Here is a 20,992-nt window from a genome sequence, read left to right as displayed (position 1 = left end):
GTTGTGACTTTTTAAAGATGTTAGAGGAAAGATACGAAAAAATAAATTAAGTTGTTCTTTTAATGTCAAGTCTCTAAAATCGACAAACGCTTACATATTATATTCGGCTACTAAGAGACATTCTTTTCAATCGTGAATTCTTTGTTAATATATTATTAAAAGTTTTTTGTTGGATACCGAATGCTGGCTGTGAACACATTGAGCGAACAAAAACTTAAAAGTTAGTAAAATTTGCCATAAAAAGCAAGTAAAAGGTAAAACTAACGAAGAGGTTTATCAAATAATGCCAGAAATAACGAATTATATTCGAATTCATAGGTAAGTTTGTCACTTGGACAATTATTTCTGCATGTTAATCCTTAACTACATGTATTCGATAAACTTAATGAAGTAGGGAGATGTCAGTTTTCATGTAGTTTAAGGCAGACGTATGCAAATAACGGCTTTCCGCCAATTCAGAATTCAATGTTGTTGGATTTTGGCTTTTGAGAGAGGAAGATATTTTTTCGAGCTTGGATATTTTCACCGCTAAGGTAACCCAGAATTTCACCCATCACTACTTAATTAAAGGCTACACCTAATGTATAAATAACAGCTAAAAGAATCCTTGCGACACTCATGGCTATGCAGCAAGTTTTGAGTTTCTCGCCATCTGTATTTCGTTATGTCTTCTTCTTGTGATCTTCCGATCTATTATCATTACGTGCTTTACTTAAATAGGTACGGGCAACTAGTGTATGTGGGTAAAACTATGAGAATTGTTCGTGCAAACAATCAACCTTACGGGGATTTCTTACAAGGGTTTTAATGGAATATTAGTTAACATCATCTGCGTCAGAATTTTGAGAACAGGATGTGGGTTCAGTTTCTGATATTTACGTATTTAAAATGGAATAGATGGACATGTTAACGCAGTGAAAAGGTTCATAAACCAATCATGAATTGTTTGCAAGAATTGCAAGTGCTGATCAGAAGTGCTCACGTTGTGGAGAAAAGATGCCGCGACTGAACAGGTAGTTCTTTTCCACCGGCATCCGGTCTGAGCACATTTCAGTTCTTGCTGAAAAAAATATCTAAGACAAAAAAAAAAAAATAATAAAATGACAACTAAAATGTACTTTGTTGTCGAATACAAGTAACTAGAAGTAATCTTTTAGGTCTAGAATCCATTGTTAAGGTACGGCATGGCATTTTATCCGTATGCTATGTAACTCTCGATTTGTCTGTTCGCCCGTCAGGCGGTTTTGCACAACTAAATAAACTTTAACAACAAGTTCATCTATTGGGTAGTTATGTCCCGTTCATTACGTACGGTCTTTATCTGAAACTAAAAAATAGATTAGAAAGACGTGAACATTTAATAAGAATTCTTCTAAAGTAGTTAGATTATTCACTGTCGAATTCATGATCTAATTGATAAATAGAAGCTTCAGATCTACTGTAAAATGGTTCGCCGGGGTGGGGAGGGGGGTGGGGGTGGCGTGGAGCGGGGCAGATAGCCGGTAAACAATAAAACAGGTGTCTTCACTGAAAAGCAAGTTATTAAACTTACAGCTTGCAGTTTAAAGACCTTGAAAACAAAAATTCAGGGGACTGCGATTTCCGGTGTGAGCTTCTATTTGTACTTCCTGATAAGCTATCTCTCCTAAACTACATTAAACCAAAGAAAGTCTCTCATTAATATTTTTATCCTGATTATTCAGGAAAGAACTCTCACGTCATGTTTCTACTGCTGACGTTGAGCGGTAAGTAAATCCATTTTACTTTCTCTTCATTTCTCGTTATTGCCTCTGATTTTCTATTGTAGATGGTATTCTTATCGTATTTTATCTTATTTTATTTCATCTTAATTCAACAGTGCTTTCTGTGGCGAAAGCCAATTTCTTTGCATCTAATAATTCCGAACCTGGTCTTGAAGACTGCCCAAAGTCGTGCGAATGCAAGAATCTAAAGACACCCCCATTTGGCATGAAGGTTTCATGTAGTGGAGTAGAGCTAAAGAATGTTTCTGCATGGAAACTACCTGCTTCGACAACCATCTTGTATGTATATTTTCGGCGATAATTACATTGTCTTTAGATGTTTGAATTCTTTCAAAAGCGTTATTGTTGATAAATGATGATGATAACCATGATCATAATGATGAAAGTATTAGTATAACTGGTTATAACAATCACTGAATTGAACAGTTTATTCATGTAAAGTTGATACATTTTAAAACAGTATCATAAATTTCATTAGGGTTATTATTATTATTTTTTTTTCGTTTTCTTATTAATTATTTCGTGTGTAATTTACAGAGACTTAAGCAACAACAGTCTAGAGAAGCTGCCACCTGAGTTGTTCTTGAACACCAGGAATCTCACAGAATTGTATGTATGACGTTTTCATTATTGCTAGCCAGGTTAGCAAACGCTCCCGTACAAAGAGCTTTTTCCGCATGCTGGCCGCGAGTAAATTGGAGTTAGAGCAGAGAAATCGACGAAGCAGGAAGTTGTTGTGCGAGCGACCCACCTCCCCTTGCTTCGTCGATGTTTTGCTCTCACTCGGCAATGCTTGCCAGGCGGACTGCATTATAAGATAACTGATTGTATAAGCCGCGCCGTAAGTAAAGAAAGGGTGGAGCCATAAAGAATTGACGCATTCAATCACGGTGAGAGTACAAAGCCGATGCTTCGAACGTTGGATCTTCGCTGGAGCAAAGCGACATCAGAAATTCGCTACTGCAGCTTGTTAATATTCTTTTATTAACTTTAATATTCAATATAAATAGCACCTCAATTATTTAGCTAGGTTGGATTCGCGCTGGAAATATGGAACGTCGGCTCAATTGATTACTGGGACTGGGGGCGGTTCGCGTCAATTGAAAAAAAATAGATATATATTCATTTCTAACCACTTATTAACCGAGAGTGAGGTCTTCACGGGAAAATCTCAGACGTTTTCTTGTTAATTATTTTGCGCTTAATTTACAGAGACTTGAGCTACAACATTCTGGAGAAACTGCCACCTGAGTTGTTCTTGAACACCAGGAATCTCACAGAATTGTATGTATGGCGATTTCATTATTACTAGCCTGCGGAGAACGCGTTCCCCTAGCTCCGAAGAGCTCTTTCCACATTCTGACCGCTTCAAATTGAAGCAAAAGCAGAAGAATCGACGAAGCACCGGGGTGCTGGGGCGAGCGACCCACCATCCCCCTTAACAGCTCAAGAGCCACCTTAAATTTTCAAAAATTTAAGGTGGCTCTGAACCCTATAAACAGATGCTCTTAAAACTTTGCCAAAAGTTGCGTCTTATCATGCTTATTAAAATTTGATAATATAAAAAAAGATTTTCGTGCCGTTTTTAAATTATAAGCTCCTAAAACTGTAATTAAGGTTTTTTTTTGGCAGGTCATACTGTTCCTATTGTAACCTATTGTGTCACGAAAATGATAACAACGTGTTCACTAATGATTGGGCAGTGTTTTTTAATACCATGATTGTAGCATCAAGTGATAAAGAGTAGTTATAAACGACCCATCACAACCTAAGTGCTAGAAACTGTTTTGAGCCACCTTAAACGCTTATAAGAACCCCCGCGGCTATAAGCCCATCTACTTGTAAACCAGAAAATACCTCCGGTTATAAGCCTCTCCGAATATAAGCCTCCCTCCTCTAGCTTTCCTTTCCCTTATTATGATGTTTTAAAGCTTAATTACCAGTAAATGAAAAATCTATTTCCATCAACATATACAGCCATTGCTCGTTTCGCAACTGTTTTTATATTCCGGTTATAAGCCCATTTGGATATAAGCTCCTCCTTTTATAAGCCCTTACAAAGTTGTATAAGCCCAGAGCTTATAAGGGGCAGTTTACGGTAAACAGTTAAAACTTCTCGTAGTCTATTTGGTCTGGGAAACTTATAAATGCAACATCGACAACCTCTTTTCTGTTCTGGATTTTAAGAAGCACCTCTAAGAATAAGGCCGGTGGTCTCGGTCAAACCATAGTTAGGAAAGGAGACTCCTTTACCAACAATATGGTCAAACACAATGAAATTAATATGCCAAGATGCAACCGTGGAGAGGCTATTTCGACCTGTTGTGTATCTAACTTTTCCCTTTATTCCTCAGATGGACTCGGTTTCCTTCGTCTAGTTCCGAATATAAAACAAAACTTAGGCAAGACGCACTTTTCAAATTAATGTTTGCGAGACTCAAGTTCTGAGAGAAAAATCCGCCTCGTTTCTTTCCTTCCTCAAAAGTATTATACCAGTAGTAATCGTAGATTAAAGAGTGCGTTCGAGTTTTGGTAGGTTTGGTATGTTAAAAGAGCAAAAATTCTAGGAGCAGCATTCTGTGCCTGAGCTGTTAGGTAGGCGTGAAATTGGCCTCCCTCCGGCAGGTGCGAAAACAAAGGAATTGATCGCAAAGCACGCGCATACGAGAAGGTTTGTTCGCGTTTATACATGTATTACGTAATATTAGTTACGACCGGTCATTAAAAAACACGGATTGCACTTGGTAGGCCGCATTTAGTCCGCAGTCCCCGTTTTATACCCTAGTCCGTGTTTTATACCCAGTCTGTTATACTTAGTCCGCGTTTTGTACCTAAGTCCATGTTTTATACCCAGTCCGTAGTTCGCAGTCCGCAGTCTTCAGTCCACTGTCCGTAGTTTATATTGACCGTGTAAATCGACACAAACGATGCCTGTTCCGTCCGTATGGCAGACGACGTGCGTTTATTGCCAACAACCATTATCACGCGTACGGCATGTGAATTCGTTCCAGTCCTACGCGTTCACATCAACCTGGAAGATTCGGCGAGACAATCATTTCTCTCTTGTAGTTAGTTATCTTTCTGCCTCAAACTTGCAACTTCTAACTAGCACCGTGAAAAGATGCTTTATATGAGCTCAAATTATGTATATCTTTCTATATTCCTTTTAAGTATACATTCCCTTTATATATTCCCTTATATTCCCTTTAAGATTCTCTTATATTCCCTTTAACAATACGCTTACAATATTGTGTAATTCGAAATTTAGCGTGGCCATGGTTTTAAAATAAATTGCAGGTTCCTTCAAGAAAACAAGATTAAAGATTTGACGTCAGGAATATTTAATGGTCTCACGAAGCTGGAGAAGCTGTAAATATATCGTTTGTTTTACACTTTATTCCATGCATGTGGTTATCTTTCATCTGGATAACAATTAACTGCAACTAGTAATAGTAATTGGACCAAGTGATATGTAACTTAAGGGAATAATAGGGCCCCGAGTAATTTCAAACTGAACGGACAAGCGCGCAGCTTGAGGCCAATTTGAAATTGAGAGCACTATTACACTCTGAATTGTACGACTCGAGGTCATATCAATAACTTAAAAACTTCTTTTGAGCGAAAAGGACTGTAGCTTTTTTCATAAGGTTTACAAGAGGGGCATTAAAGCGCAAACAAACGCCCCATTCGCATGTTGAAACATGCGAATGGCGCGGGGTGTCCAATTACAAAATGTGAACTAGCATTTTTACACTCACATCGCCACAATTATAATACAGTTGTAAAAATAATAAATAATTGACCTTTTCAAGTGTCATGGTATTCCGCTGTACGCTGCTGTGCTAATAAACCATTTTCGTAATCTCAGCAGTTGACTGGAACTAACCTGCAATTGAGGCTAATGTAGGGAGTCTTTTCAAATGCTAATAATAAACATGCAAAAATATCAACATGCTGATTGGCTGAGAGCATGTCAATTAATCCCAAGCAGTGCAGAAAGTTGAAACTGAGTGCAAGAAGTTGAAATTAAATTGCATGTATATTATTAACGCAGAGACAACAAACTAATAAATTACATAGAGCTTTGTATTTTAGGAAAACACGTACGTATCTTGAAGGAACTTGTACAGCTTTAGACGTGACGTGTCTAAAAATGTATTTTAGTATAAATCTACTAGCGTTCTATTACGAATGCCGTTCTCTGATTCGCTACGTTACTCACTATCTATTCTGTGGTGGAGAGTGAGTATCGTGGCAGTGTGCCCTCGTTAACAAAATTACGGCCGCTTCTTGGCGTTTTCGAAGTGTCTATGAAGAGGATTTAGATAAAGTTTTGAACGACTAGTAGATTTATATTAAAACAATTAGATTATTGGCTCACGATTTCTCTGCGTGATAGTTGACTCGGGTTGCGCCCTCGCCAACTATCCCGCGATAGAAATCGAGAGCAAATCTAATTATTTAGTATTGTATTGTAACAAGCAATCAAATGATTTTTCTCGTAATTATTTGATTAACAAGTAATTATATTAACTAGCAATCAAATGATGTTTTGATCCTTACTGGCTCGTGCAGTTTTTTAGTCTTTGAAAGATTTACTTGTACTTTTTTTTTCTTCAAGTTGCAGTCGAAATCATTTTGACTACCTATACAATTGAAATAAATCCCTTCTATAATGTTATTCACGGAGAATAGTAATATGGTCTATTAGGTATACTATATAAACAAATACTGCAAATAGGAACGAATGCTTGTAAAAAATGCCAAGTAGTAGAAGGCTGACAAGCTGGTTATTTACAAAGCGTTGGGGAGCTAGTGGGAATCGGGACAACCGAACACAAATCTTTCGAGTGGAAGGAAGGAGGATTTCAACCCCGGGATTTAATATTTCTGGCGAAGAAGAATGTAAGGAAATACGTCCAAGTTGTTTCAGAAGCGTTATTGTTAATGATGATATCAGATTATCACCTTGGCATTGATATCAGCTAAACTCATGGTCAGCAATGAACGTCGTATGCATTTTAAAACCGTCGCGAATTTCTTTTTGTTTGCGGTTAATATTTTCCTTCCTTGTGTCAATTTGTTGTTACTTCTAGCAACATGAGCAACAACCATTTGGAGGAGATGCCGTCTGCATTGTTCTCAAACACCAGCAGTCTCAAGGAATTGTACGTATGGGTAGTATTTTGTTGCATTCTCATTACATGGGGTACGGGTAAGGAAAGAAAGGAACCATGAAAGCAATAACCTGCTCGTTTTGTCCAGAAACTACTTGTCAAATATCATTAAGAAAATTATGGGCTAGTTAACGTTTCCATTAAGCGTAGGCATTTTGACGTTGAGAAGTTACCACTTCAAGCGGGAAACTAAATAGCAAGAAAGGATTTTCCGCGCTTTCTATTAGAAATTTGGTGAGAACAATTTATTGTAGTACGATAAACAAAGGTTTTAGTTTTTAAAAATACGACGGCAGGCGAGTATACCAGTTAGCTATTTATCAACTTGACAAGTTGATAAGGTTAACTTACCGCCGTAACAAGTTTGTGAAGTTGATGCTTCTAGAGTTAGCCCTTTGCCAGCGCAAATTGTGGAATGTGTGGTTTATTTGTGGATGGCCTTGTTTTCCGAGCATTAAAGCGAAATAAGCCCGGCAGTTTCTAATGCCTGAGTATGACTGAAAAATTTGATGGGTGGAGTGCAAGTTTTGTTGCACTTTTGGCAAAAATATGCCTTGGTCGTTATTTGTGATGGAATGCCTGTAACGCAGGTATCCTTCAGTTTTTCTAAGTTGCTGGAAGATTTCTGACAATGCATCAGCTGTCGCGTTCGGAGACAATGTGTTAAGAGACTGATGATCGGTAATTGAAACTAGACTTGCTTTGTTTACACAAACCAAGACCCAAAAAGTTAATTTAATCTCCTCGTCTCTTCATTAAGTATGTGCATGTGGATATACCAGCTTAGATCAATTTGCTCTCGAAAGGGTGCTTTATACGGCCTCAAATTATGTGGTATATCTTACATTCCCTTCATGCTTAATGAAACTGTAATAATAACGTGTAGCACGAGATTTAATGTGCCTGGTATTGTTCAAATAAATCGCAGGTACCTTCAGGAAAACAAAATCAAAGAACTGGCCCCAGGAATATTTGATGGTCTCATTAAGTTGGAGATCCTGTAAATACATCGATTTTGTGCAGTTTATGATTCCATGCGTGTAGTTATCTTTAGAATTGAATAGATCGGTGATAAACACTGCTAGCAGGGCAAATAACTTAACATACTTAGACTGCTAAAAACAAAAAATGTTAAGGGGTGAACAATTTGACTTTTGAATGAGAGAGAGGGGAGGGATGGGTGATTTGGTATAGGCATCAATTTGCGGAGCGTTTAGGAAATTCCTGCCAATAAAATATTATGTGCTCTCTTAATAAAAATCAATGCTGACCGCCGTTGCCCAGGATTAGGGATTGTGAAAGTGCTAAAATAAAGAGTCATGGTCAGTAGTGAAGGTCGTATGCATTTTAAAACCGTCCTTTTTGTTGCGGTTAATATTTTCGTTTCTTGTGTCAATTTGTTGTTACTTCTAGCAACATGAGCAACAACCATTTGGAGGAGATGCCGTCTGCATTGTTCTCGAACACCAGCAGTCTCAAGGAATTGTATGTATAGCTAGTATTTTGTTGCATTCTCATTACATGGGGTACGGGTAAGGAAAGAAAGGAACCATGAAAGCAATAACCTGCTCGTTTTGTCCAAACTACTTGTCAAACATCATTGGGCTAGTTAACATTTCCATTAAGCGTAGGCATTTTGACGTTGAGAAGTTACCACTTCAAGCTGGAAACTAAATGGCAAGAAAGGATTTCTCGTGCTTTCTGTTAGAAATTTGTGAGAACAACTTTTTGTTGCACGATAAACAAAGGTATTAGTTTCTAAAAGTACGTCGGCAGGCGAGTAAACAACTTAGCTATTTATTGACGTGAATTTGTTAGCAAGTTTGTGTAACAAGTTTGTGAAGTTGATGTTTCTAGAGTTAGCGCTTTGCTCGCGGAAATTGTGAAATGTGTGTTTCATGTGTGGATATCCTTGTTTTCTGCGCATTAAAGGAAAACAAGCCCGGCAGTTTGTAATGCCTGATGATTACTGAGACGTTTGATGGGTGGAGTGCAAGTTTTGTTGCAATTTTGGCAAAAATATGCCTTGGTCGTTGTCTGTGATGGAATGCCTGTAACGTAGCTATCCATCTAAGTTGCCGGAAGATTTCTGACAATGCATCAGCTGTCGCGTTCGGAGACAATGTGTTAAGAGACTGATGATCGGTAATTGAAACTAGACTTGCTTTGTTTACACAAACCAAGACCCAAAAAGTTAATTTAATCTCCTCGTCTCTTCATTAAGTATGTGCATGTGGATATACCAGCTTAGATCAATTTGCTCTCGAAAGGGTGCTTTACACGGCCTCAAATTATGTAGTTTACCTTATATTCCCTTCATGTTTAATGAAACTGTAATAATAACGTATAGCACGAAATTTAATGTGTCTGGTATTGTTGAAATTAATCGCAGGTACCTTCATGAAAACAAAATCAAGGAACTGGCTCCAGGAATATTTGATGGTCTCACGAAATTGGGGATCCTGTAAATACATCGATTTTGTGCAGTTTATGATTCCATGCGTGTGGTTATCTTTAGAACTGAGTAGATTGGTGACAAACACAGTTAGTAGGGCAGAGAACTTAACATACAAAGACCGCTAAAGACAAAATTGTCAAGGGGTGGACAATTTGACTTTTGAATGAGACAGAGGGAGGGGTGGGTTATTTGGTATAGGCATCAATTTGCGCAGGTAGTTTTAATCTGGGTGTGCGTTTAGTAAATTCCTGCCAATAAAATATTATGTGCTATCTTAATAAAAATCAATGCTGGCCGCCATTTCCGAGGATTAAAGTTTTTGTTTTAATTTCAATTTTGTTTTTTTCATTTTGCAATTGTCAAAGTGCTAAAATAAAGAACCATTCTATCTTATTATTTCTCGCTGCGGGTGGGATTGGCAATTCAAGCACTTGTATATTTCTTGTTATAATTTATCGTCCCTATTGAAATGATTTTATGACAGGGAATTGGATGGAAACCAGTTAGAGCAGTTGCCTCCGAGGCTTTTTGATGACAATACGAAGTTGACGCGTCTGTAAGTGATACGCTTCCTTCAGCCATGAAAATAATGTTAATCCTATTAAGTTACAGAGGATGGCTCGGAGCCGAGGCTAATCAATACACCATTTCTTCCAGACAGTTTTGATGATAGTAGTTGGTTGACGAAGATAGCCTGTTCTTTTCGCTAAACATAAACCATGATTATCTCTGCCCTGCAAATGAAAAGTAGCAGCAATGTTGCCGAGTCCGAACAGACAAGGTCGCAACTCACTAACTCACTTGATAAGTAGAGGCTCAAAAGCTAATTTCTTCGCATCTAATAATTCCAAGTCTGGTTTTGAAGACTGCCGAAAGTCATGTAAATGCAAGAATCGAAGGACATCTCCATTTGCCATAAAGGTTTTATGCAGTGGAGTAGAGCTAAAGAATGTTTCTGCATTGAAACTACCTGCTTCGACAACCATCTTGTACGTGTATTTTCGGCGATAATTACATTGTCTCTAGATGTTTGAATTCTTTCAAAAGCGTTATTGTTAATAAATGATGATGATAACCATGATGACTGGTTGTCGCCGTCACTGAATTGAACATTTTGTTCATGTAAAGCTGATACATTTTAAAACAGTATTATCAATTTCATTACGATAATTTTTCCGTTTTGTTGTTAATTATTTTGTGTGTAATTTACAGAGACTTAAGCAACATCAGTCTAGGGAAGCTGCCACCTGAGTTGTTCTTGAACACCAGGAATCTCACAAAATTGTATGTATGACGTTTTCATTATTACTAGCCAGGGTACAAGCGCGCCCGTACAAAGAGCTTTTTCCGCATGCTGGCCGCGGGTACATTAGAGCTAGGGCAGAAAAATCGACGAAGCAGTGGGTGGTTGTGCGAGCGACCCACCTCCCCTTGCTTCGTCGATGTTTTTGCTCTCGCTCGGCAATGCTTGCTACGCAGGCTCTATTATAAGGTAACTGATTGTATAAGCCGCGCTATAAGTAAAGAAAGGGTGGAGCCATGAAGAATTGACCCATTCAATCAAGGTGAGAGTGCAAAAACGATGCTTCGAGCGTTGGATCTCCTTCTTTAGAGCAAAGCGACATCAGATATTCGCTACTGTGGCTTATTAATTTACCTTTGTTAACATCAATATTCAATATAAATAGCACCTCAGTTATTTAGCTAGGTCGGATTCGCGCTAGAAACATGGAACGTTGCTTCAGGCAGTTGATTACTGGGACTGGGAGCACTTCGCGGCAATTTAAAAAAACATATCTGTCCATTTCTAACCACTTATTAACCGAGAGTGAGGTCGTCACGAGTAAATCTCAGACTGAGACTTGCAGTATTGACCGAGCGATCAATACGGCAAGGTCAAGGTTTGAGATTTTCCCGTAAAGACCGAACTTTGGAGGTTAATAAGTTGTTTATTATCAGCCTTTTTGCTTTGTTTTTGCGGGCCTGTAACCTGTAATCGGCCCGTGGGCATTACGGAAGAATAAATGCGCTAGAATTAGCCAGTCAGAGCGCGCGTTAGATCGGCTACAAACACAAGCCATGTAATATTAATAAATTACGATAATTTTTTTTTTTCTGTTTCCTTGTTAATCAAGTTTTGTGTGTAATTTGCAGAGACTTAAGCAACAACACCCTGGAGAAACTGCCACCTGAGTTGTTCCTGAACACCAGGAATCTCACAGAATTGTATGTATGGCGATTTCATTATTACTAGCCTGCGGGGCAAGCGTTCCCCTAGCTAAGAAGAGCTCTTTCCACATTCCACATTCCCGCGCCAAATTGAAGCAAAAGTAGAAAAATCGACGAAGCAGGGTGGTGGTGGGGCGAGCGACGCACCATCCCCCAGCTGCGTCGATTTTTTTTGCTCTCACTCGGCAACACTTCCTACGCAGGCTACACTATTAGATAAATGATTATATGGGCCGCGCTATAAGCAAAGAAAGGGTGGAGCTATAAATAATCGACGCATTCAATCACGGTGAGAGTGCAAAGCCGACGCTTTGAACGTTGGATCTCAAAATGAAATCACAACAAAATGACATCACACATTCGCCACTGTGAGCTTATCAATTTACCTTTGTTAACTTCAATATTATATAAATAGCTAAGCGTTTCAATTGCTTGCCGTCTTCCGCACAACGGTCTCCATAGAAACCAGTACCTTTAGGTCAATAATAACCCTTTTCATGGTTAACTTTGCTCATTTGCATCATAATAATTTCGAGCTAATTTGTAGTTTTAGCCCGAAATTGCCTCGCATCCACGTTGGACTACATTGTAATGCAAATGAGAAAAATTAACCGTGAAAAGGGCTAATGAAACCTGCTATGTCTATTACATATATTACGCCAAGAAATCGAAAATCATCGTATAAACCTCATAAATACCGCGGGCATTTTGACTATGAGGGATCTCTAATTTAAACCATGTGTAAGGATATCGTAAACTGCCGCTTACAAGACCTCCTGCTTATACGTCCCCTCGGCTATAGGCCCATCTACTTGTAAACCAGAAAATACCTCGGGTTATAAGCCTCACCGAATATAAGCCTCCCTCCTCTAGCTTTCCTTTCCTTTATTATGATGTTTTAAAGCTTAATTACCAGTAAATGAAAAATCTATCTCCATCAACATGTACAGCCATTGCTCGTTTCGCAACTGTTTTTATATTCCGGTTATAAGCCCATTTGGATATAAGCTCCTTCGTTTATAAGCCCCTACAAAGTTGTATAAGCCCAGAGCTTGTAAGGGGCAGTTTACGGTAAACAGTTAAAACTTCTTGTAGTCTATTTGGTCTGGGAAACTTATAAATGCAACATCGACGACCTCTTTTCTATCTCGGATTTACAGGTCTTTTCTAAGAATAAGGCATGGTCTTAGTCAAACACAATGAAATCAATATGCCAAGATGCAACCGTGGATAAGCTATTACATCCTGATGTCTATTTGACTTTTCTCTTTATTTCTCAGATGGACTCGGATTCCTTCGTCTAGTTCCGAATATAAAACAAAACGTAGGCAAGAATTAATGTTTGCGAGACTCAGGTTCTGAGAGAAAAATCTGCCTTGTTTCTTTCCTTCCTCAAAAATATTATACTAGTAGTAATCGTGGATTAAAGAGTGCGATCGAGTTTTGGTAGGTTTGGTATGTTAAAAGAGCAGAAATTCTAGGAGAAGCATTCTGTGCCTGAGCTGTTAGGTAGGCGTGAAATTGGCCTCCCTCCGGCAGGTGCGAAAACAAAGGAATTGATCGCAAAGCACGCGCATACGAGAAGGTTTGTTCGCGTTTATACATGTATTACGTAATATTAGTTACGACCGGTCAGTAAAAAACACGGACTGCAGTTGGCAGGCCGCATTTAGTCCGCAGTCCCCGTTTTATACCCGAGTCCGTGTTTTATAGCCAGTCCGTTATACTTAGTCCGCGTTTTGTACCTAAGTCCATGTTTTATACCCAGTCCGTAGTTCGCAGTCCGCAGTCTTCAGTCCACTGTCCGTAGTTTATATTGACCGTGTAAATCGACACAAACGATGCCTGTTCCGTCCGTATGGCAGACGACGTGCGTTTATTGCCAACAACCATTATCACATGTACGGCATGTGAATTCGTTCCAGTCCTACGCGTTCACATCAACCTGGAAGATTCGGCGAGACAATCATTTCTCTCTTGCAGTTAGTTATCTCTCTGCCTCAAACTTGCAACTTCTAACTAGCACCGTGAAAAGATGCTTTATATGAGCTCAAATTATGTATATCTTTCTATATTCCTTTTAAGTATACATTCCCTTTATATATTCCCTTATATTCCCTTTAAGATTCTCTTATATTCCCTTTAACAATACGCTTACAATATTGTGTAATTGGAAATTTAGCGTGGCTATGGTTTTGAAATAAATTGCAGGTTCCTTCAAGAAAACAAGATCAAAGATTTGACGTCAGAAATATTTAATGGTCTCACGAAGCTGGAGAAGCTGTAAATATATCGTTTGTTTTACAGTTTATTCCATGCATGTGATTATGTTTCATCTGGATAACAATTAACTGCATTGAGTAATAGTAATTGGACCAAGTGATGTGTAACTTAAGGGAATAATCGGACCCTGAGTAATTTCAAACTGAAGGGACAAGCGCACAGCGTGAGGCCAATTTGAAATTGAGAGCACTATTACACTCTGAATTGTACGACTCGAGGTCATATCAATAACTTAAAAACTTCTTTTGAGCGAAAAGGACTGTAGCTTTTTTCATAAGGTTTACAAGAGAGGCATTAAAGCGCAAACAATTAACATGCGAATGGCGCGGGGTGTCCAATTACAAAATGTGAACTAGCATTTTTACATTAAAATACCGAAAGACGCTACTCTTCTACTTACATTGCCACAATTATAATACAGTTATAAAAATAATAAATAATTGACCTCTAGTGTCATGGTATTCCGCTGTACGCTGCTGTGCTAATAAACCATTTTCGTAATCTCAGCAGTTGACTGGAACTAACCTGCAATTGAGGCTAATGTAGGGAGTCTTTTCAAATGCTAATAATAAACATGCAAAAATATCAGCATGCTGATTGGCTGAGAGCATGTCAATTAATCCCAAGCAGTGCAGAAAGTTGAAACTGAGTGCAAGAAGTTGAAATTAAATTGCATGTATATTATTAACGCAGAGACAACAAACTAATAAATTACATAGATCTTTGTATTTTAGGAAAACACGTACGTATCTTGAAGGAACTTGTACAGCTTTAGACGTGACGTGTCTAAAAATGTATTTTAGCATAAATCTACTAGCGTTCTATTACGAATGCCGTTCTCTGATTGGCTACGTTACCCACTATCTATTCTGTGGTGGAGAGTGAGTATCGTGGCAGTGTGCCCTCGTTAACAAAATTACGGCCGCTTCTTGGCGTTTTCGAAGTGTCTATGAAGAGGATTTAGATAAAGTTTTGAACGACTAGTAGATTTATACTAAAACAATTAGATTATTGGCTCACGATTTCTCTGCGTGATAGTTGACTCGGGTTGCGCCCTCGCCAACTATCCCGCGATAGAAATCGAGAGCAAATCTAATTATTTAGTATTGTATTGTAACAAGCAATCAAATGATTTTTCTCGTAATTATTTGATTAACAAGTAATTATATTAACTAGCAATCAAATGATGTTTTGATCCTTACTGGCTCGTGCAGTTTTTTAGTCTTTGAAAGATTTACTTGTACTTTTTTTTTTCTTCAAGTTGCAGTCGAAATCATTTTGACTACCTATACAATTGAAATAAATCCCTTCTATAATGTTATTCACGGAGAATAGTAATATGGTCTATTAGGTATACTATATAAACAAATACTGCAAGTAGGAACGAATGCTTGTAAAAAATGCCAAGTAGTGGAAGGCTGACAAGCTGGTTATTTACAAAGCGTTGGGGAGCTAGTGGGAATCGGGACAACCGAACACAAATCTTTCGAGTGGAAGGAAGGAGGATTTCAACCCCGGGATTTAATATTTCTGGCGAAGAAGAATGTAAGGAAATACGTCCAAGTTGTTTCAAAAGCGTTATTGTTAATGATGATATCAGATTATCACCTTGGCATTGATATCAGCTAAACTCATGGTCAGCAATGAACGTCGTATGCATTTTAAAACCGTCGCGAATTTTTTTTTGTTTGCGGTTAATATTTTCCTTCCTTAATTGTGTCAATTTGTTGTTACTTCTAGCAACATGAACAACAACCATTTGGAGGAGATGCCGTCTGCATTGTTCTCAAACACCAGCAGTCTCAAGGAATTGTACGTATGGGTAATATTTTGTTGCATTCTCATTACATGGGGTACGGGTAAGGAAAGAAAGGAACCATGAAAGCATTAACCTGCTCGTTTTGTCCAGAAACTACTTGTCAAATATCATTATGAAAATTATTGGGCTAGTTAACGTTTCCATTAAGCGTAGGCATTTTGACGTTGAGAAGTTACTGCTTCAAGCGGGAAACTAAATGGCAAGAAAGGATTTTCCGCGCTTTCTATTAGAAATTTGGTGAGAACAATTTATTGTAGCACGATAAACAAAGGTTTTAGTTTTTAAAAATACGACAGCAGGCGAGTATACCAGTTAGCTATTTATCAACTTGACAAGTTGATAAGGTTAGCTTACCGCCGTAACAAGTTTGTGAAGTTGATGCTTCTAGAGTTAGCCCTTTGCCAGCGCAAATTGTGGAATGTGTGGTTTATTTGTGGATGGCCTTGTTTTCCGAGCATTAAAGCGAAATAAGCCCGGCAGTTTCTAATGCCTGAGTATGACTGAAAAATTTGATGGGTGGAGTGCAAGTTTTGTTGCACTTTTGGCAAAAATATGCCTTGGTCGTTATTTGTGATGGAATGCCTGTAACGCAGGTATCCTTCAGTTTTTCTAAGTTGCTGGAAGATTTCTGACAATGCATCAGCTGTCGCGTTCGGAGACAATGTGTTAAGAGACTGATGATCGGTAATTGAAACTAGACTTGCTTTGTTTACACAAACCAAGACCCAAAAAGTTAATTTAATCTCCTCGTCTCTTCATTAAGTATGTGCATGTGGATATACCAGCTTAGATCAATTTGCTCTCGAAAGGGTGCTTTACACGGCCTCAAATTATGTAGTATATCTTACATTCCCTTCATGCTTAATGAAACTGTAATAATAACGTGTAGCACGAGATTTAATGTGCCTGGTATTGTTTAAATAAATCGCAGGTACCTTCAGGAAAACAAAATCAAAGAACTGGCCCCAGGAATATTTGATGGTCTCATTAAGTTGGAGATCCTGTAAATACATCGATTTTGTGCAGTTTATGATTCCATGCGTGTAGTTATCTTTAGAATTGAATAGATCGGTGATAAACACTGCTAGCAGGGCAAATAACTTAACATACTTAGACTGCTAAAAACAAAAAATGTTAAGGGGTGGACAATTTGACTTTTGAATGAGAGAGGGGAGGGATGGGTGATTTGGTATAGGCATCAATTTGCGGAGCGTTTAGGAAATTCCTGCCAATAAAATATTATGTGCTCTCTTAATAAAAATCAATGCTGACCGCCGTTGCCCAGGATTAGGGTTTTCAATTTTGCGATTGTGAAAGTGCTAAAATAAAGAGTCATGGTCAGTAGTGAAGGTCGTATGCATTTTAAAACCGTCCTTTTTGTTGCGGTTAATATTTTCGTTTCTTGTGTCAATTTGTTGTTACTTCTAGCAACATGAACAACAACCCTTTGGAGGAGATGCCGTCTGCATTGTTCTCAAACACCAGCAGTCTCAAGGAATTGTACGTATGGGTAATATTTTGTTGCATTCTCATTACATGGGGTATGGGTAAGGAAAGAAAGGAACCATGAAAGCATTAACCTGCTCGTTTTGTCCAGAAACTACTTGTCAAATATCATTAAGAAAATTATTGGGCTAGTTAACGTTTCCATTAAGCGTAGGTATTTTGACGCTGAGAAGTTACCACTTCAAGCGGGAAACTAAATGGCAAGAAAGGATTTCTCGTGCTTTCTATGAGAAATTTGTGAGAACAACTTTTTGTTGCACGATAAACAAAGGTATTAGTTTCTAAAAGTACGTCGGCAGGCGAGTAAACAACTTAGCTATTTATTGACGTGAATTTGTAAAGGTTAACTTACCGCCGTAACAAGTTTGTGAAGTTAATGTTTCTAGAGTTAGCGCTTTGATCGCCCAAATTGTGAAATGTGTGTTTCATGTGTGGATATCCTTGTTTTCTGCGCATTAAAGGAAAACAAGCCCGGCAGTTTGTAATGCCTGATGATTGCTGAAACGTTTGATGGGTGGAGTGCAAGTTTTGTTGCAATTTTGGCAAAAATATGCCTTGGTCGTTGTCTGTGATGGAATGCCTGTAACGTAACTATCCATCTAAGTTGCTGGAAGATTTCTGACAATGCATCAGCTGTCGCGTTCGGAGACAATGTGTTAAGAGACTGATGATCGGTAATTGAAACTAGACTTGCTTTGTTTACACAAATTAAACCAAGACCCAAAAAGTTAATTTAATCTCCTCGTCTTTTCATTAAGTATGTGCATGTGGATATACCAGCTTAGATCAATTTGCTCTCGAAAGGGTGCTTTACACAGCCTCAAATTATGTAGTTTACCTTATATTCCTTTCATGTTTAATGAAACTGTAATAATAACGTATAGCACGAAATTTAATGTGTCTGGTATTGTTGAAATTAATCGCAGGTACCTTCAGGAAAACAAAATCAAGGAACTGGCTCCAGGAATATTTGATGGTCTCACGAAATTGGAGATCCTGTAAATACATCGATTTTGTGCAGTTTATGATTCCATGCGTGTGGTTATCTTTAGAACTGAATAGATTGGTGACAAACACAGTTAGTAGGGCAGAGAACTTAACATACAAAGACCGCTAAAGACAAAATTGTCAAGGGGTGGACAATTTGACTTTTGAATGAGAGAGAGGGAGGTGTGGGTTATTTGGTGTAGGCATCAATTTGCGCAGGTAGTTTTAATCTGGGTGTGCGTTTAGTAAATTCCTGCCAATAAAGTATTATGTGCTATCTTAATAAAAATCAATGCTGACCGCCATTTCCGAGGATTAAAGTTTTTGTTTTAATTTCAATTTTGTTTTTTTCATTTTGCAATTGTCAAAGTGCTAAAATAAAGAACCATTCTATCTTATTATTTCTCGCTGCGGGTGGGATTGGCAGTTCAAGCACTTGTATATTTATTGTTATAATTTATCGTCCCTATTGAAATGATTTTATGACAGGGAATTGGATGGAAACCAGTTAGAGCAGTTGCCTCCGAGGCTTTTTGATGACAATACGAAGTTGATGCGTCTGTAAGTGATACGCTTCCTTCAGCCATGAAAATAATGTTAATCCTATTAAGTTACAGAGGATGGCTCGGAGCCGAGGCTAATCAATACACCATTTCTTCCAGATAGTTTTGATGATAGTAGTTGGTTGACGAAGATAGCCTGTTCTTTTCGCTAAACATAAACCATGATTATCTCTGCCCTGCAAATGAAAAGTAGCAGCAATGTTGCCGAGTCCGAACAGACAAGGTCGCAACTCACTAACTCACTTGATAAGTAGAGGCTCAAAAGCTAATTTCTTCGCATCTAATAATTCCAAGTCTGGTTTTGAAGACTGCCGAAAGTCATGTAAATGCAAGAATCTAAGGACATCTCCATTTGCCATAAAGGTTTTATGCAGTGGAGTAGAGCTAAAGAATGTTTCTGCATTGAAACTACCTGCTTCGACAACCATCTTGTACGTGTATTTTCGGCGATAATTACATTGTCTCTAGATGTTTGAATTCTTTCAAAAGCGTTATTGTTAATAAATGATGATGATAACCATGATGACTGGTTGTCGCCGTCACTGAATTGAACATTTTGTTCATGTAAAGCTGATACATTTTAAAACAGTATTATCAATTTCATTACGATAATTTTTCCGTTTTGTTGTTAATTATTTTGTGTGTAATTTACAGAGACTTAAGCAACATCAGTCTAGGGAAGCTGCCACCTGAGTTGTTCTTGAACACCAGGAATCTCACAAAATTGTATGTATGACGTTTTCATTATTACTAGCCAGGGTACAAGCGCGCCCGTACAAAGAGCTTTTTCCGCATGCTGGCCGCGGGTACATTAGAGCTAGGGCAGAAAAATCGACGAAGCAGTGGGTGGTTGTGCGAGCGACCCACCTCCCCTTGCTTCGTCGATGTTTTTGCTCTCGCTCGGCAATGCTTGCTACGCAGGCTCTATTATAAGGTAACTGATTGTATAAGCCGCGCTATAAGTAAAGAAAGGGTGGAGCCATGAAGAATTGACCCATTCAATTACGGTGAGAGTGCAAAAACGATGCTTCGAGCGTTGGATCTCCTTCTTTAGAGGAAAGCGACATCAGAAATTCGCTAGTGTGGCTTATTAATTTACCTTTGTTAACATCAATATTCAATATAAATAGCACCTCAGTTATTTAGCTAGGTTGAATTCGCGCTTGAAACATGGAACGTTGCTTCATGCAGTTGATTACTGGGACTGGGAGCACTTCGCGGCAATTGCAAAAAAGATATCTGTCCATTTCTAACCACTTATTAACCGAGAGTGAGGTCGTCACGAGTAAATCTCAGACTGAGACTTGCAGTATTGACCGAGCGATCAATACGGCAAGGCCAAGGTTTGAGATTTTCCCGTAAAGACCGGTTTATCATCAGGATTTTTGCTTTGTTTTTGCGGGCCTGTAACCTGTAATCGGCCTGTGGGCATTACGGAAGAATAAATGCGCTAGAATTAGCCAGTCAGAGCGCGCGTTAGATCGGCGACAAACACAAGCCATGTAATATTAATAAATGAATTACGTTAATTTTTTTTTTCTGTTTTCTTATTAATCAAGTTTTGTGTGTAATTTACAGAGACTTGAGCAACAACATCCTGGAGAAACTGCCACCTGAGTTGTTCTTGAACACCAGGAATCTCACAGAATTGTATGTATGGTGATTTCATTATTACTAGCCTGCGGAGCAAGCGTTCCCCTAGCTACGAAGAGCTCTTTCCACATTCTGGCCGCGCCAAATTGAAGCAAAAGCATAAAAAACCACGAAGCAGGGTGGTGGTGGAGCGAGCGACCTACCATCCCCCTGCTTCGTCTATTTTTTTTTTTTGCTCTCACTCAGCAACCCTTCCTACGCAGGCTACATTATTAGATAAATGATTATAGGGGCAGCGCTTTAAGCAAAGAAAGGGTGGAGCTATAAATAATTGACGCATTCAATCACGGTGAGAGTGCAAAGCTGACGCTTTGAACGTTGGATCTCAAAATGACATCACAACAAAATGACATCACAAATTCGCTACTGTGAGCTTATTAATTTACCTTTGTTAACTTCAATATTCTATAAATAGCTAAGCGTTTTAATTGCTTGCCGTCTCCGCACAACGGTTTCCATAGAAACCAGTACCTTTAGGTCAATAACCCTTTTCACGGTTAACTTTGCTCATTTGCATTACAATAAAATCTAGCATGCGTGTGTGAGGCAATAGA

The 20,992-nt window shown here is 38.5% G+C and overlaps 1 protein-coding gene across 1 annotated transcript; it reads left to right on the top strand.

Moving 5' to 3' along the window:
- Nucleotides 1-5,103: 5,103 nt before the first annotated feature.
- Nucleotides 5,104-20,591, top strand: LOC145473810 (uncharacterized). The gene is made up of 14 exons (XM_081455077.1): nt 5,104-5,132; nt 6,860-6,931; nt 7,869-7,940; nt 8,354-8,425; nt 9,333-9,404; nt 9,883-9,954; nt 11,553-11,624; nt 15,651-15,722; nt 16,661-16,732; nt 17,158-17,229; nt 17,994-18,233; nt 18,712-18,783; nt 19,440-19,511; nt 20,364-20,591. Exons 2-14 carry the CDS (start codon nt 6,864-6,866, stop codon nt 20,446-20,448), a joined length of 1,113 nt encoding a protein of 370 aa, XP_081311203.1. The 5' UTR covers nt 5,104-5,132; nt 6,860-6,863; the 3' UTR covers nt 20,449-20,591.
- The last annotated feature ends 401 nt before the right edge of the window (nt 20,592-20,992 follow it).

The sequence above is a fragment of the Orbicella franksi genome, chromosome 2, assembly GCF_964199315.1.
Source record: "Orbicella franksi chromosome 2, jaOrbFran1.1, whole genome shotgun sequence".
Lineage (NCBI taxonomy): Eukaryota > Metazoa > Cnidaria > Anthozoa > Scleractinia > Merulinidae > Orbicella > Orbicella franksi.
The sequence above is the reverse complement of the archived record's forward strand: the minus strand, read 5'-3'. Positions and strand labels throughout refer to the sequence as shown.

Excerpts from the sequence above, each read along its gene's own strand:
- LOC145473810 (XM_081455077.1), top strand. The coding sequence starts at position 6,864 with ATGAGCAACAACCATTTGGAGGAGATGCCGTCTGCATTGTTCTCAAAC. Across the intron at positions 9,955-11,552 it reads AATACGAAGTTGACGCGTCT|AGACTTAAGCAACAACACCC; the intron begins GTAAGTGATACG and ends TGTAATTTGCAG. Across the intron at positions 19,512-20,363 it reads ACCAGGAATCTCACAAAATT|AGACTTGAGCAACAACATCC; the intron begins GTATGTATGACG and ends TGTAATTTACAG.